The following is a 15,969-nucleotide window of genomic DNA, read 5'->3' on the forward strand; positions in this document are numbered from 1 at the left end:
CGAATCATGCTGAACGGAGTGATCCGCCGAGGTTAAAGTGCTCGTTTTGTTCTTGGAAATAGGGAAAAGCTTAGAATGAGAACAGTTGGATGCAACTCTCCCTACTCATCCCCTTAGAAGTACCAACGCTAACTCATTTCATGTACTAGCGTGATGTTTGTCGATGAGTAAGTATAAGTAGTGAGATAAGGGTATGTTCAATGGTGCATTGAGACTGGGTCACCCAAAAGAGTGTCTAGGGACCTCTGGGTCTTGTGCCTCATTGCGCCCAAGTAGGTACTTAGTGGGGGTAATGATGGGTGCACTTACTCAGGTATGTAGCTATAATGGGAGATCATTCCCGTAACAGTAGGATTGCTCGATTATATCATATCCCTCAAAGGTACTACGACATTCACCTACTAATATAAGAGACAAATAGACCTCCGTCAAAGATCATTGGACTTCTAAGGCATTTGACTCATAAGCTAGATATCTCTAGATAAGATCTACACCGTTGTAATCCTACCATTGATTAGTTAATGTCAGCAGGCAGGACGTAAGGCGTTTATCCATCCAGGAGCCAGAACCTTGGTGAACCCACCATGTAACCTTCGTGGTCAGCGGTGCATTAACCTCGAGACGGTACAACCGGGTGATCCCAAAGTTACAAGGGAACGTATCTTCTATAACATCCAAATCCCTGACCGAGCATACACATATTTATCCTTTCCAAGTGTCTATTCAAGCACAATGGGTGCATAGCCTCAGATACTTTTCAAGTGAAAATCGGTGTATATGAAATCCAAATAATTCTATGGAGTATTAGAACTAGTCATCCACAATGCTATGTTTACTATGTTCCGACAATATGCAAGTATGGATCATCTATAATGAGTAATAAATCGGCCGATACTAAATATGGTGATGCATTGCCAAATTTCAACAAACTTTTATCAGGTCAATAAGGATCGCCGCACAACCAGGGAACTATATAAACTAGCATATTTTATTACAATGTTTTATTCATGCATTGCATTACATAGGCACTCGGATCCACCTCACTAAGATTTCCCTCCCGGGCCTCCATAAAAGAATTGCGCTCTTCCTATGGGTGAGGCAGAGTAGAGCTTGCCATCTGTAACTTTAGTGCGTGCATCATTGCCAATTGGGGTGCTTCTACCATCCTTGTGGATGAGCCAGATATCATGGATAGATGCAGCTTGACCAGGGTTAGAGGCAAAGGCTCCACTTCCCATAGGAGGAGTTGTATTATTTGTAGTACTTCGAGCATGGCCTCCAATCGAGATTTGAGTGGATTTTGTAGATAAGCTATCAAATAGTGATGCTGGGAAGTAACCTACTGGAATTGGGACACCGTTGATGCCATAATACAACCACCAGTCCCCACTTGAACTTTCCTACAATTTTATTCATGCAAACATATAGGACAATAATTAAATGAGCACTTCTGCGTCCCTAATGAACAAAAATTGAGCAGACGTACCTTGGACACTCTAATAGTAATCGTTTGGCGTTTCCTATTGATACCGGAGACAGGGCTTATGATACCACCGGGAGATATGGGGGACCCCTTCACGAGTTTAAAGCCAGGACAATCGAGGTTGACACACCCTGTACTTTGATGATTATCTTTCTGCACTTCCAAACATATCATTTAGATGTCATCCCATATTGTCTAACCGCTCATTTTTATAAACTACTCTTATTTTGGAATATCGCTTAAAATTATAATTCTTCTATGTATAGACAATTCTACCTCTATCTTTGATTTTCCCCTTATTATTTCATTACCATTGTCAAGCATTTACGCAAAACCAACTCCTAATTATTTTGCTTGTTTGAGAACACCTAGAGAAGTAGTTTATCCAATCATTCTATCAACTTAGTTTATCTTAGAGTTCTCTAAAATCATGTTACTTCAAAATATAAATCTTAGTAAAATAATAAAATTTCACACACTTTTTGTGGACCATCTATATCACAAGTTTAAATAAGAGGAAGAAACATACTGTCCAAACCGTAAAAAGGTGAGTACGCGAGTCATTAAATCGATATGGCCAAACCTATATAAGTATTGGAAACATATGTTAATTATAAGAAATACAAAACTAAAACACATCAACACCGTTTAAAAAATTATGGAAATTCAAAGACTAAAAAAGATGACTTACCACCCAACCAACAATAATTGAATTGAGTTTTTTGTTAACATCACCTTCCCAGTTATGAATACAAATTGCACCCGCTGACAGTTGTCCGACATTAAGATTGTGTCCATACACATCCATGTTAGCAGATATTCCATAGTATCCATTATCATTATCTTCCATCAAATGTACGGCAAACTGCGAAATTAAATGAGTCAATTTAAAGGTGGAGGTTATTCATACACTTCAAAAATCTAGAGAAACAAAATATAAATCAATAGTTTGGTTAGAATCACAAATAATTGAATATTATCAAAAAAATATTTTTAGTAAAGAGGAGCAAAGTATATAACTCACATAATATTTTGTGTCATCATCATTTTTCGATGGTAAAGCTTGTGCATATGACATCTGAGGCATATATATAATATCTGTTGAACTAAAATTGCAATCCATATATTGTGAACTTGTTGGGGTTTCCTTCATACTAATGAGCATCGATGATGCATCCATATTTTCCTTCAAGACAAAAAGGATTATGTAAGTATGCATATATGGATTTGTAGCTTCTTATTTGCCGGTGTGAAAACCAACTCATCTGAAAATTATAAACAAATAATAATGGATGGTTACAGGAAAGCATGAATTCTTCTGTTGATTAACTCCACATGTATGTTGAATCTTCTGTTTCCACATCCAAACACATAAACAACTGGAAGATTCATTGTACATTGATGTATGGACTTTCTAGTATATATTTTGGTGGAATTTTTTATCAAATAGAATACCTATGTTTACCTCATGGGTATTCAGAGTAAGTTGATCTGCCAGGCCTTGATGCACAAAAAATATGGTGCATAACACAAATATTTACAATACTAGATGAAGATGAGACATCTTGAGATGAGGGAGAACACATATAGAGCAATATTCACATGGGAGTTCTTTTATATAGAGGGACTACTCTTAATTTCCACGCGACCACAGCCTGCAGTAGCAATAAATGATATACAACCCCCTCACAATCAAGAAACAAATGACCAAATCTCTGCTCATTAAATATGATACTATGATAGTGCTACTTGGAAGAAATTTATGGAATGGCAATCCAGATATGCAACTTTGATTTGTGTACTTATTGAAGTACATTTGTTTCCCTATCCAAAATTAAACAACTACATACTGAGCCAAAAGACATCTAATATATTGCTATCAATTACACACTTTGTGCATACTTTTTATTGAATTTTTTTGCACTAACATATTAATCCAGTTCCCAATGCTAGTTCATGTTTTTTTGTTGTTTCTTTATTTTTTTAGAAAAATCCCTTGAAAAAGTCCAAGGAAAACAAAACAAAAATGGTGTAGGAAGTTTCAACACATCAGAAGGCCATAGGAGGTTGGCCCTACACTAGATGGGCCCCACAGGCCCTATGTGTCCTAGGGCTATGGGTGCTTACAGCCCGTGAGACCCCTTGGCTGGCGACCGGTGCCCGATGGTCCATATATACCCCCGTTTGCACACTCTAATTATCAAGAAATTTTCCGCCGCCGCCACATCTTGCATTTTCATCCCAGATCTGATACTTTGTCGTAGGGGGATTTCATCTCCGTCATCACCAACCTAGATGCTCGTGCTCCAAGATGAGTCGTGAGCAGTCCGACCCCTGGGCTACGGGTTCATGGAAGTAGTCAAAGTTGTAATCTCTCCATCTTAAATCTTTTAGGGATAATCAATTTTATGCTCCTAGTTGTGTCCTACTCGGCTGTTTTTCCCCTAGTTTCCAAAAATCCTCGGCCCTGCCCAAGCCTCTTCACTCCTATTATGCATTTGCCCTTTTACCGTTTGATTACCACTTTCAAAATTTCATCAAAAAATTCATATTAACTTTAGAAAATACAAATAAGATATCCAAATGTTCAGAAAAACAACACCTACATGTGCATGTCATTTGCATTCACGACAAAAGTGTTGTTTAAACCGCACAATGTTACTAATATTATTAAACCTAAAAATGTATGAACAACACTTTTGTCATGAATGCAAATGACATACACATATAGGTGATGTTTTTCTAAACATTTCGACATATTTTTGCATTTTCCTGAGTTAATATGAATTTATTATGAAGTTTTCAAAGTGGAAGGAAAATGTTCAAAGGGCGGTCAAAGGAAAAATGCATAAGAGGAGAGAAGTGCCTTGGGCAAGACCGATGATTTTTGAAAAGTAGGGGCAAAACAGCCGAGTGGGACACAACTAGGGGCACAAAAATATTTGTCCCATTTTTTTATGTTCAATGCAATATCCATATGAGCTGCCCTACATGATTATGGTTTATCTGATGTATTTGTAGCAGTGATGTAATGTGGACAAATATAAACATAGGCCCAACCGAGACTAACACTGCAAAAATAACACTTCCGTGATAATATGCTTTTGTCAAAATGAAGATAGTCAAACATGTGCATCCATGCCGATTTTTTTGACAAAATGAAGATAGTCATACATGTGCTGTCGAGGGAGTGTTCCATGGCAATTCTCAATTTATTGTCAAGAAAGTGTTCACTTCCGTGATGATAAATGGCAAGTCATAGAAGTGATTTCGTTAAGTGTAACTGACACGTGGCAGCCACCGTAACGGGGCGCTGTTTAGCTATTGAGTGCCGATTTTGGATCCTATACCCTTTAATAGCACCCACCAATGATGATTTTCCATGTGTCAATTTCTCATTCGTCAACGGAACCACGTGTCAGCTCTTCGTAACGATAGATGTCATCCATCCAATGGACGAGATACACCTATGAAACGTCGACACATGGCATGGCCCAATAGTGTCCCATTTAGGTCCAGAAGGCCGACCCACTTGACTTGGTCAAAAGTTAGTGGGCCGGTCCATTGAAAGCATGTTAACGACATGTTTGCATATAGCTCATTTACGGCCCGGTTACGCCCGACCCGTTATGGCTTTTTTGAATTCAGCCTATTAGGGTCAAGTGGGTCATCCAATACGATTCCAGCCCGTTAACACTTTCGACCCATGTGTGGCCAGTGACGTCTTTCGGCCCATATGAGGCTTTTTGTATCTCCTGGTCTTTTAGCGACCCATGGTGATTCTGGCCCATAAAGAACAGTAAATGGCTTTGGACCCATTAGCGGCCCATGCTTTAGTTGGTCCGTTTCCAACCCGTGTTTTCTTTCGGCCTTTTAAGGGCCCATAATATCTTGGGCTCATTTTCGGCCCTCGATTACTTCCGGTCTGTTGTCGGCTTGTTCTGTTATAGGGGCAAATACAGGCCATGGTTACATTCGGCCCATTTGTGGCCCATTCATCCATTGGTACATTACTACTCGTCATCATGTATTTCGGCCCATTAAAGGCCCATTACGCCCGGTGATAGTATTTTTCTTGTGATGTCTTCCAGCCTGTTAATGGCCCGTTATGTTCTGGGACCATGAGCGGGATGTTCCGCTTTTAGCCCGTTTATGACCCTTATTGCTGTCAGGGTGTTGACCATGAATTGTACATCCTATGTGTGGCCCATGGATCCTGTGGCGCGTAGGAGGCCCATGGGTACCTAGGTCCGTATGTGGCCCATTGTTATTGCGGCCACTAGGAAACAAAAGAAATATAACTACGGTGACTATTAGGGAATAAGTAAACAAGACTATAAGGAAATAAATAAGCAAGCAACTAACGCTAGGCTATTACACAGATTACATCCACTGGGCATCAAAGTTCGCCACCAGTGCAAATAAAGGCGACAACAAAGCAGCATATTACATACACTGAGCGTCAAAGTTGGCCACCAGTGCAAATAAACGTGACAACAAAACAAGTCCGAACTCAAACCACTTCGGTAGAGCTCAAGAAGTGTTATCATGGGTATCCACCATGCTGGAAATAAGCTTAGCAAGGTTATTAGCTTTTTATTGTTTGGCACTAAAATCCTCAAACGCTTGCCATTGCACCAGAAACTATGCATCTAAATTCTGCAGGGACTTCCTCAGTCCTCCGGCTTCTTGTCACAACACAACTAATCGATATCTTTCAGCTTGTAGTTGAGACTCAAGAAGTCGAACTGATTCAGCTAGCACGTTCGAAGAGCTTGTGCCAGTGGTAGTGGCCAGTAACTCGAACACTACATCAAGACATGACCTTGGGGGTTGTCTCACTATCTTCAAGATAGTTTTCCTTATCTGTTTTATCAGCTATGTTGGAGACAAACAAGGTTGTCTCACTATCTTGGACCTTATCTGCATTACTTACTTTATCATTGCATAATGGGGTACTCTTCTCCAATATCCTGTCAGCACTCTAAAAGAGGAACTGATACGTCTTCAACGTATCTATAATTTTTGATTGTTCCATGCTATTATATTATCTGTTTTGGATGTTTTATATCCATTAATATGCTATTTTATGCTATTTTTGGGACTAACTTCTTAACCTAGAGCCTAGTGCCAGTTTCTGTTTTTTCCCTTGTTTTTGAGTTTTATAGAAAAGGAATACCAAATGGAGTCCAAACGAATAAAACTTTCAAGATGATTTTTCTTGGACCAGAATACACACGTAGGACTTGGAGAGGAAGGTAGAAGAGTCCTTAGGGCTCCACAAGCCATCACGACGTGCCCTAGGGGGGCGCCCGTTGGCTTATGGGCCCCACGGGAGTCCTCCAACCCTAATATTTGGCCTATAAATTCAGAAATATTCCCAAACCACCGGAAACGTCCACCAAAATACTTTTCCGCCACCGTAACCTTCTGTTCCCGTGAGATCCCATCTTGGGGCCTTTCCGGGATCCTGACGGAGGGGGATTTGATCACGTAAGGCTTCTACATCAACTCTGTTGCCCTTCCGATGAAGCGTGAGTAGTTTACCTCAGACCTATGGGTCCATAGCTAGTAGCTAGATGGCTTCTTCTCTCTCTTTGATCCTCAATACCATGTTCTCCTCGTTGTTCTTGGAGATCTATCTGATGTAATATTCTTTTGCGGTGTGTTTGTCGAGATCCGATGAATTGTGGATTTATGATTAGTTTACCTATGAATGTCATTTGAATCTTCTCTGAATTCTTATATGCATGATTTGATATCTTTGTCTTTCTCTTCGAATTATCGATTTGGTTTGGCCAACTAGATTGGTTCTTCTTGCAATGGGAGAGGTGCTTAGTTTTGGGTTCAATCTTGCGGTGTCCACACCAAGTGACAAAGTAGGGGTAGCGAGGCACATATTGTATTGTTGCCATCAAGGGTAAAAAGGTGGGGTTTTCATCATGTTGCTTGTGTTTATCCCTCTACATCATGTCATCTTACTTAAGGCGTTACTCCGTTCTTATGAACTTAATACTCTAGATGCATGATGGATAGCGGTCGATATGTGGAGTAATAGTAGTAGATGCAGAATCATTTCGGTCTACTTGACATGAACGTGATGCCTATATTCATAATCATTGCCTTGAATATAGTCATAACTTTGCGCTTTTCTATCAATTGTTCGACAGTAATTTGTTCACCCATTGTATTATTTGCCTTCAAGAGAGAAGCCTCTAGTGAATCCTATGGCCCCCGGGTCTATTTTCCATCATATATTTTCAGATCTATAAACAAAAAAAATCCCAAAAATACCTTGCTGCAATTTATTTACTTTTATTTTGTTTTACGTTTTAGTAAGATTTTATATCTATCTCTATCAGATCTCACCTTTGCAAGTGACCATGAAGGGATTGACAACCCCTTTATCACGTTGGGTGCAAGTGTTTGATTGTTTGTGCAGGTGCATAGATTGAAGACCTGCGTGTATCTCCTACTGGATTGATACCTTGGTTCTTAACTGAGGGAAATACTTATCTCTACTTTGATGAATCACCCTTTCCTCTTCAAGGAAAAAACCAACGCAAACTCAAGAAGTAGCAGGAAGAATTTTTGGCGCTGTTGCAGGGGAGGTTCTACATCAAGCCTACCAAGTACCCACCATAAACTCTCATCTCTTGCATTACATTATTTTCCATTTCCTCTCGTTTTCCTCTCCCCCACTTCTAAAATGATTTCAGAAAACACAAAAATATTTGCCTTCTTTTGTTCGTCTTTTCGTTTGCCTTTATGTCTTACTTGGTTTGTTTGCTCGTTCGCTTGGTATAATTGTGTATTTACTGTAAATCAGAAAGCCAAAAGTTTATGGATCCTCATCCAATTGCTAATATTTTTAAGAGATCCAATTATGATGAACCAATTGCTAGTGACTTGAGTGCCCTAGATTATCTTTATGAAGTTTTGCTTGAAATTCGTGAATCTGGAAATTGTGATGAAATTTTTGAAGTGAATCACGATAGCTCCTTGAATGAAAAGCATGATTTCACTGATGTTATTATAAATTCTATTAATGTAAATTGTGCTAATAATATGCAAAACCCTAAGCTTGGGGATGCTAGTTTTGCTATGTCCACTACTTATTGTAATGATCATGATTGGGGTGATTCTTCTTATGATCTTGAAAATTTATTTAAGCCTCATGATGAATATGTTTGCGATAATATTGAAAGTGGGTTTGGAAGAGTGTCAACTCTAGGTAATAATTATCCCACTAATTTGGAGTTTGATCAATCTTATGAATTTTTTGATAAAAGTGGGCTTGGAGAAGTAATGACTTTATTCTATGTTAATCCCACTATTTTGGAAGAGTGTCAACTTTGCATACATGTGGATCATGAAGGGAATATTTTATGTGATAGTTATATTGTTGAATTTGAATATGATCCTACATGTAATTATTATGAGAGAGGAAAATATGATTGTGGAAAATTTCATGTTACTAAATTACCTCTCGGTATGTTGAGATTTCTATTGTTTCTTTCTTCTTCCTTGCATATGCTAGTTTTTTTCTTGTCTTGATAAATACTTTCCCTATAAAACTCCTATGCATAGGAAGTATGTTAGACTTAAACTTCTTTTTCACATGCTATATGATGCTCTCTTTGTGCTTCAATTTTTGTCTTTCATGTGAGCATCATTAAAATTATCAATGCCTAGCTAAAAGGCATTGAAAAAAGCATTTGTTGGGAGACAACCCAATATTTTTATTTTCGTTTTTACGAGAATACACATTATTACCTATGTAGTAATTGTGTTTCGGTGTTGTAATTAGTGTTTGAGCCAAGTAAGACTTTTGGGATGGCTTACGGTGATAGTTGATTTGACCTTGCTGAAAAACAGAAACTATTGCGTCCCGTAACAGAATTGTTTAAATTCACTAGAGCTGTAAAAATTCTGAATTGTTTACACAAGATTTATATACAAATTGCCTCTTTTGTCCTAATTTTTCAGAATTTTTGGAGTTACACAAGTATGAGAACAATTCAGATCTTCGCAGACTGTTCTGTTTTTGACAGATTATGTTTTCTATGTGTTGTTTGCTTATTTTAGTGAATCTATGGGTAGTATCGGGAGGCATGAACCATGGATAAGTTGGAATACATTAGATATTACAGCAATATAAATAAAGAATGAGTTCACAACAACACCAAAAAGTGGTTATTTATTTTCTTATACTAATGGATCTCATGAGTTTTCTGTTGTGAAGTTTTCAAGTTTTGGGTAAAGATTTGATGGACTATGGAATAAGGAGTGGCAAGAGACTAAGCTTGGGGATGCCCAAGGCACCCCAAGGTAATATTCAAGTATAACCAAGCATCTAAGCTTGGGGATGCCCCGGATGGCATCCCGTCTTTCGTCTTCGTCTATCGGTAAATTTACTTGAGGCTATATTTTTATTCACCACATGATATGTGTTTTTCTTGGAGCGTCTTGTATGATATGAGTCTTTTCTTTTTAGTTTGCCACAATCATCCTTGCTGTACACAACTTTTTAGAGGGACACGCATGAATCATGAATTTATTAGAATACTCTATGTGCTTCACTTATATCTTTTGAGCTAGACAATTTTGCTCTAGTGCTTCACTTATATCTTTTTAGAGCACGAGGGTGGCTTTATTTTGTAGAAATTGTTGAACTCTCATGCTTCACTTATATTATTTTGAGAGTCTCTCTAAACAGCATGGTAATTTTCTTAGGTTATGAATTTAGTACTAATATGATGGGCATCCAAGAGGGATATAATAAAAACTTTCATATAAAGAGAATTGAATACTATGAGGTTTGATTCCTTATGATTCTTTTGAGATATAAAGATGGTGATATTAGAGTCATGCTAGTGAGTAATTGTGGATTGGTAGAAATACTTGTGTTAAAGTTTGTGATTCCCATAGCATGCACATATGGTGAACCGTTATGCGATGAAGTCGGAGCATGACTTATTTATTGATTGTCTTCCTTATGAGTGGCGGTCGGGGACGAGCGATGGTCTTTTCATACCAATCTATCCCCCTAGGAGCATGTGTGTAGTACTTTGTTTCGATAGCTAATAGACTTTTGCAATAAGTATGTGAGTTCTTTATGACTAATGTTGAGTCCATGGTTTATACGCACTCTCACCCTTCCAACATTGCTAGCCTCTCTAGTACCACGCAACTTTTGCCGGTGCACTACACCCACCATATACCCTTCCTCAGAACAGCCACCATACCTACCTATTATGGCATTTCCATAGCCATTCCGAGATATATTGCGCCGTTTATTATGACACGCTCCATCATTGTCATATTGCTTTGCATGATCATGTAGTTGACATAGTATTTGTGGCAAGGCCACCATTCATATCTTTTTATACATTTCTCTCTTGATCATTGCACATCCCGGTACACCGCCGGAGGCATTCATATAGAGTCATATTTTTGTTCTAGTATCGAGTTGTAAGTAAATAAAATTATGATGATCATCATTATTAGAGCATTGTCCCATGTGAGGAAAGGATGATGGAAGCTATGATTCCCTCACAAGTTGGGATGAGTCTCCAGACTTTATAAAAAATAAAAGAGGCCAAAAGAAGCCCAAACAAAAAAAATGGAAAATAAAATAAAAAAATGAGAGAAAAGAGAGAAGGGACAATGCTACTATCCTTTTACCACACTTGTGCTTCAAATTAGCACCATCATCTTAATGATAGAGAGTCTTCTATGTTGTCACCTTCATATACTAGTGGAAAATTTTCATTATAGAACTTGGCTTGTATATTCCAATGATGGGCTTCCTCAAATTGCCCTAGGTCTTCTTGAGCAAGCGAGTTGGATGCACACCCACTTAGTTTCTTTTTGAGCTTCCATAAACTTATAGCTCTAGTGCATCCGTTGCATGGCAATCCCTACTCACTCACATTGATATCTATTGATGGGCATCTCCATAACCCATTGATACGCCTAGTTGATGTGAGACTATCTCCTTCTTTTTGTCTTCTCCACAACCACCATATTCTATTCCACCTATAGTGCTATATCTATGGCTCACACTCATGTATTGCGTGAAAGTTGAAAAAGTTTGAGAACATCAAAAGTATGAAACAATTACTTGGCTTGTCATCGGGGTTCTGCATTGATACGTCTCCAACGTATCTATAATTTTTGATTGTTCCATGCTATATTATATTCTGTTTTGGACATTATTGGGCTATATTATACACTTTTATATTATTTTTGGGACTAACCTATTAACCGGAGGTCCAGCCCAGAATTGCTGTTTTTTTGCCTATTTCAGAGTTTCGCAGAAAAAGAATATCAAACGGAGTCCAAACGGAATGAAACCTTCGGGAACGTGATTTTCGGAACGAACGTGATCTAGAGGACTTGGACCCTACGTCAAGACATCAACCAGGAGGGCATGAGGTAGGGGGGCGCGCCTACCCCCCAGGCGCGCCCTCCACCCTCGTGGGCCCCCTATTGCTCCACTGACGTACTTCTTCCTCCTATATATACCTACGTACCCCCAAACTACCAGATACGGAGCCAAAAACCTAATTCCACCGCCGCAACCTTCTGTACCTGTGAGATCCCATCTTGGGGCCTGTTCCGGAGCTCCGCCAGAGGGGGCATCGATCACGGAGGGCTTCTACATCAACACCATAGCCTCTCCGATGATGTGTGAGTAGTTTACCTCAGACTTTCGGGTCCATAGTTATTAGCTAGATGGCTTCTTCTCTCTTTTTGGATCTCAATACAATGTCCCCCCTCTCTCGTGGAGATCTATTCGATGTAATCTTCTTTTGCGGTGTGTTTGTTGAGACCGATGAATTGTGGGTTTATGATCAAGTTTATCTATGAACAATATTTGAATCTTCTCTGAATTCTTTTATGTATGGTTGGTTATATTTGCAAGTCTCTTCAAATTATCAGTTTGGTTTGGCCTACTAGATTGATCTTTCTTGCAATGGGAGAAGTGCTTACTTTCGGGTTCAATCTTGCGGTGTCCTTTTCCAGTGACAGTAGGGGCAGCAAGGCACATATTGTATTGTTGCCATCGAGAATAACAAGATGGGGTTTATATCATATTGCATGAGTTTATCCCTCTACATCATGTCATCTTGCTTAAGGCGTTACTCTGTTCTTATGAACTTAATACTCTAGATGCATGCTGGATAGCGGTCGATGTGTGGAGTAATAGTAGTAGATGCAGGCAGGAGTCGGTCTACTTGTCTCGGACGTGATGCCTATATACATGATCATACCTAGATATTCTCATAACTATGCTCAATTCTGTCAATTGCTCAACAGTAATTTGTTCACCCACCGTAAATACTTATGCTCTTGAGAGAAGCCACTAGTGAAACCTATGGCCCCCGGGTCTATTTTCCATCATATTAATCTCCCGACAACAAGCTATTTCTGGCGCTGCTTTTATTGTTCTTGATATCGATTGCAATCCTTCATGTCCTATTATTCTTGGCAGACATTTCCTTAGAACGATCAGTGCAATTATTGATATGAAGGAAGGGAATATTAGATTCCAATTTCCGTTAAGGAAAGGCATGGAACACTTCCCTAGAAAGAAAATAAAATTACCATATGAATCTATCATGAGAGCCACTTATGGATTGCCTACCAAAGATGGCAATACCTAGATCTATCCTTGCTATTATGCCTAGCTAGGGGCGTTAAACGATAGCGCTTGTTGGGAGGCAACCCAAATTTATTTTTAGTTTTTTGCTTTTTGCTTCTGTTTAGGAATAAATCTTTGATCTAGCCTCTGGTTAGATGTGTTTTTATGTTTTAATTAGTGTTTGTGCCAAGTTTAACCTATAGGATCTTCTTGGATGATAGTTATTTGATCTTGCAGAAAATTCCAGAAACTTTCTGTTCACGAAAATGATTGTTAAAAATCACCAGAACGTGATAAAATATTGATTCCAATTTCTGCTGATCAATAAACTAATTGTCTAGGTCGTCCTATTTTTGCTGATGTTTTGGAGTTCCAGAAGTTTGCGTTAGTTACAGATTACTACAGACTGTTCTGTTTTTGACAGATTCTGTTTTTCGTGTGTTGTTTGCTTATTTTGATGAATCTATGGCTAGTAAAATGGTTTATAAACCATAGAGAAGTTGGAATACAGTAGGTTTAACACCAATACGAATAAATAATGAGTTCATTACAGTACCTTGAAGTGGTCTTTTGTTTTCTTTCGCTAACGGAGTTTACGAGATTTTCTGCTGAGTTTTGTGTTGTGAAGTTTTCAAGTTTTGGGTAAAAGATTTGATGGATTATGGAACAAGGAGTGGCAAGAGCCTAAGCTTGGGGATGACCATGGCACCCCCAAGATAATCTAAGGACACCTAAAATCCAAAGCTTGGGGATGCCCCGGAAGGCATCCCCTCTTTCGTCTACTTCCATCAGTAACTTTACTTGGAGCTATATTTTTATTCACCACATGATATGTGTTTTGCTTGGAGCGTCTTGTATTATTTGAGTCTTTATTTTTTAGTTTACCACAATCATCCTTGCTGTACACACCTTTTGAGAGAGTCACACTTGATTTGGAAATTATTAGAATACTCTATGTGCTTCACTTATATCTTTTGAGTTATATAGTTTTTGCTCTAGTGCTTCACTTATATCTTTAAGAGCACGGTGGTGGATTTGTTTTATAGAAACTATTGATCTCTCATGCTTCACTTATATTATTTTGAGAGTCCTACAAAACAGCATGGTAGTTTGGTTTAACAATAATAGGCATTCAAGATTAGTAAAGAAAAAGAAAAATTCTTATGAGTGTGTTGAATACTATGAGAAGTTTGATGCTTGATAATTGTTTTGAGATATGAAGATGGTGATATTAGAGTCATGCTAGTTGAGTAGTTTTGAATTTGAGAAATACTTGTGTTAAAGTTTGTGATTCCCGTAGCATGCACGTATGGTGAACCGTTATGTGATGAAGTCGGAGCATGATTTATTTATTGATTGTCTTCCTTATGAGTGGCGGTCGGGGATGAGCGATGGTCTTTTCCTACCAATCTATCCCCCTAGGAGCATGCGCGTAATACTTTGCTTTGATAACTTATAGATTTTTGCAATAAGTATATGAGTTCTTTATGACTAATGTTGAGTCCATGGATTATACGCACTTTTCCTCCTTCCACCATTGCTAGCCTCTCTAATACCGCGGACTTTTCGCCGGTATCATACACCCACCATATACCTTCCTGAAAACAGCCACCATACCTACCTATTCTGGCATTTCCATAGCCATTCCGAGATATATTGCCATGCAAATTACCACCGTTTCATTTACTATGACACGCTCCATCATTGTCATATTGCTTCGCATGATCATGTAGTTGACATTGTATTTGTGGCAAAGCCACCATTCATAATTCTTTCATACATGTCACTCTTCATTCATTGCATATCCCGGTACACCGCCGGAGGCATTCACATAGAGTCATATTTTGTTCTAAGTATTGAGTTGTAATTGTTGAGTTGTAAGTAAATAAAAGTGTGATGATCATCATTTTTTTAGAGCATTGTCCGAAGTGAGGAAAGGATCATGGAGACTATGATTCCCCCACAAGTCGGGATGAGACTCCGGATGAAAAATTAAAAAAAGAGAAAAAAAAGAGGCCATAAAAAAGAGAGGAAAAGGTCCAAATAAAAAAATGAGAGAAAAAGAGAGAAGGGACAATGTTACTATCCTTTTACCACACTTGTGCTTCAAAGTAGCACCATTATCTTCATGATAGAGAGTCTCCTATGATATCACTTTCATATACTAGTGGGAATTTTTCATTATAGAACTTGGCTTGTATATTCCAATGATGGGCTTTCTCAAAATGTCCTAGGTCTTCGTGAGCAAGCGAGTTGGATGCACACCCACTTAGTTTCTTTTGTTGAGCTTTCATATACTTATAGCTCTAGTGCGTCCGTTGCATGGCAATCCCTATTCACTCACATTGATATCTATTAATGGGCATCTCCATAGCCCGTTGATACGCCTAGTTGATGTGAGACTATCTTCTCCCTTTTTTGTTTTCTCCACAACCATCATTCTATTCCACATATAGTGCTATGTCCATGGCTCACGCTCATGTATTGCGTGAAGATTGAAAAAGTTTGAGAACACTAAAAGTATGAAACAATTGCTTGGCTTGTCATCGGGGTTGTGCATGATTTAAATATTTTGTGTGGTGAAGATAGAGCATAGCCAGACTATATGATTTTGTAGGGATAACTTTCTCTGGCCATGTTATTTTGAGAAGACATAATTGCTTAAGTTAGTATGCTTGAAGTATTATTATTTTTATGTCAATATTAAACTTTTGTCTTGAATCTTTCGGATCTGAATATTCATACCACAATTAAGAAGAATTACATTGAAATTATGCCAAGTAGCATTCCACATCAAAAATTCTGTTTTTATCATTTACCTACTCGAGGACGAGCA

At 38.5% G+C, this 15,969-nt stretch overlaps 1 protein-coding gene across 2 annotated transcripts in view; it reads right to left on the reverse strand.

The window, feature by feature from the left end:
- Window positions 1-831: 831 nt before the first annotated feature.
- LOC109777587 (protein neprosin) overlaps window positions 832-15,969 on the reverse strand; it is a 39,087-nt gene continuing 23,949 nt past the window's right edge. The window contains exons 1-6 of one of the 2 annotated variants that reach the window (XM_020336202.4): window positions 2,949-3,138; window positions 2,508-2,669; window positions 2,175-2,348; window positions 2,013-2,066; window positions 1,487-1,636; window positions 832-1,400 (exon numbers count right to left, since the gene is read on the reverse strand). In XM_020336202.4, coding sequence (XP_020191791.1) covers window positions 1,044-1,400; window positions 1,487-1,636; window positions 2,013-2,066; window positions 2,175-2,348; window positions 2,508-2,663 — 891 coding nt within the window. In that variant the 5' untranslated portion in view covers window positions 2,664-2,669; window positions 2,949-3,138 and the 3' untranslated portion in view covers window positions 832-1,043. Of the gene's footprint in view, window positions 1,401-1,486; window positions 1,637-2,012; window positions 2,067-2,174; window positions 2,349-2,507; window positions 2,670-2,948; window positions 3,139-15,969 lie in introns of those variants that run through there. The other variant, XM_073496874.1, reaches the window with a different exon arrangement.

The sequence above is a fragment of the Aegilops tauschii genome, chromosome 4, assembly GCF_002575655.3.
Source record: "Aegilops tauschii subsp. strangulata cultivar AL8/78 chromosome 4, Aet v6.0, whole genome shotgun sequence".
In the NCBI taxonomy this organism is placed as follows: domain Eukaryota; kingdom Viridiplantae; phylum Streptophyta; class Magnoliopsida; order Poales; family Poaceae; genus Aegilops; species Aegilops tauschii.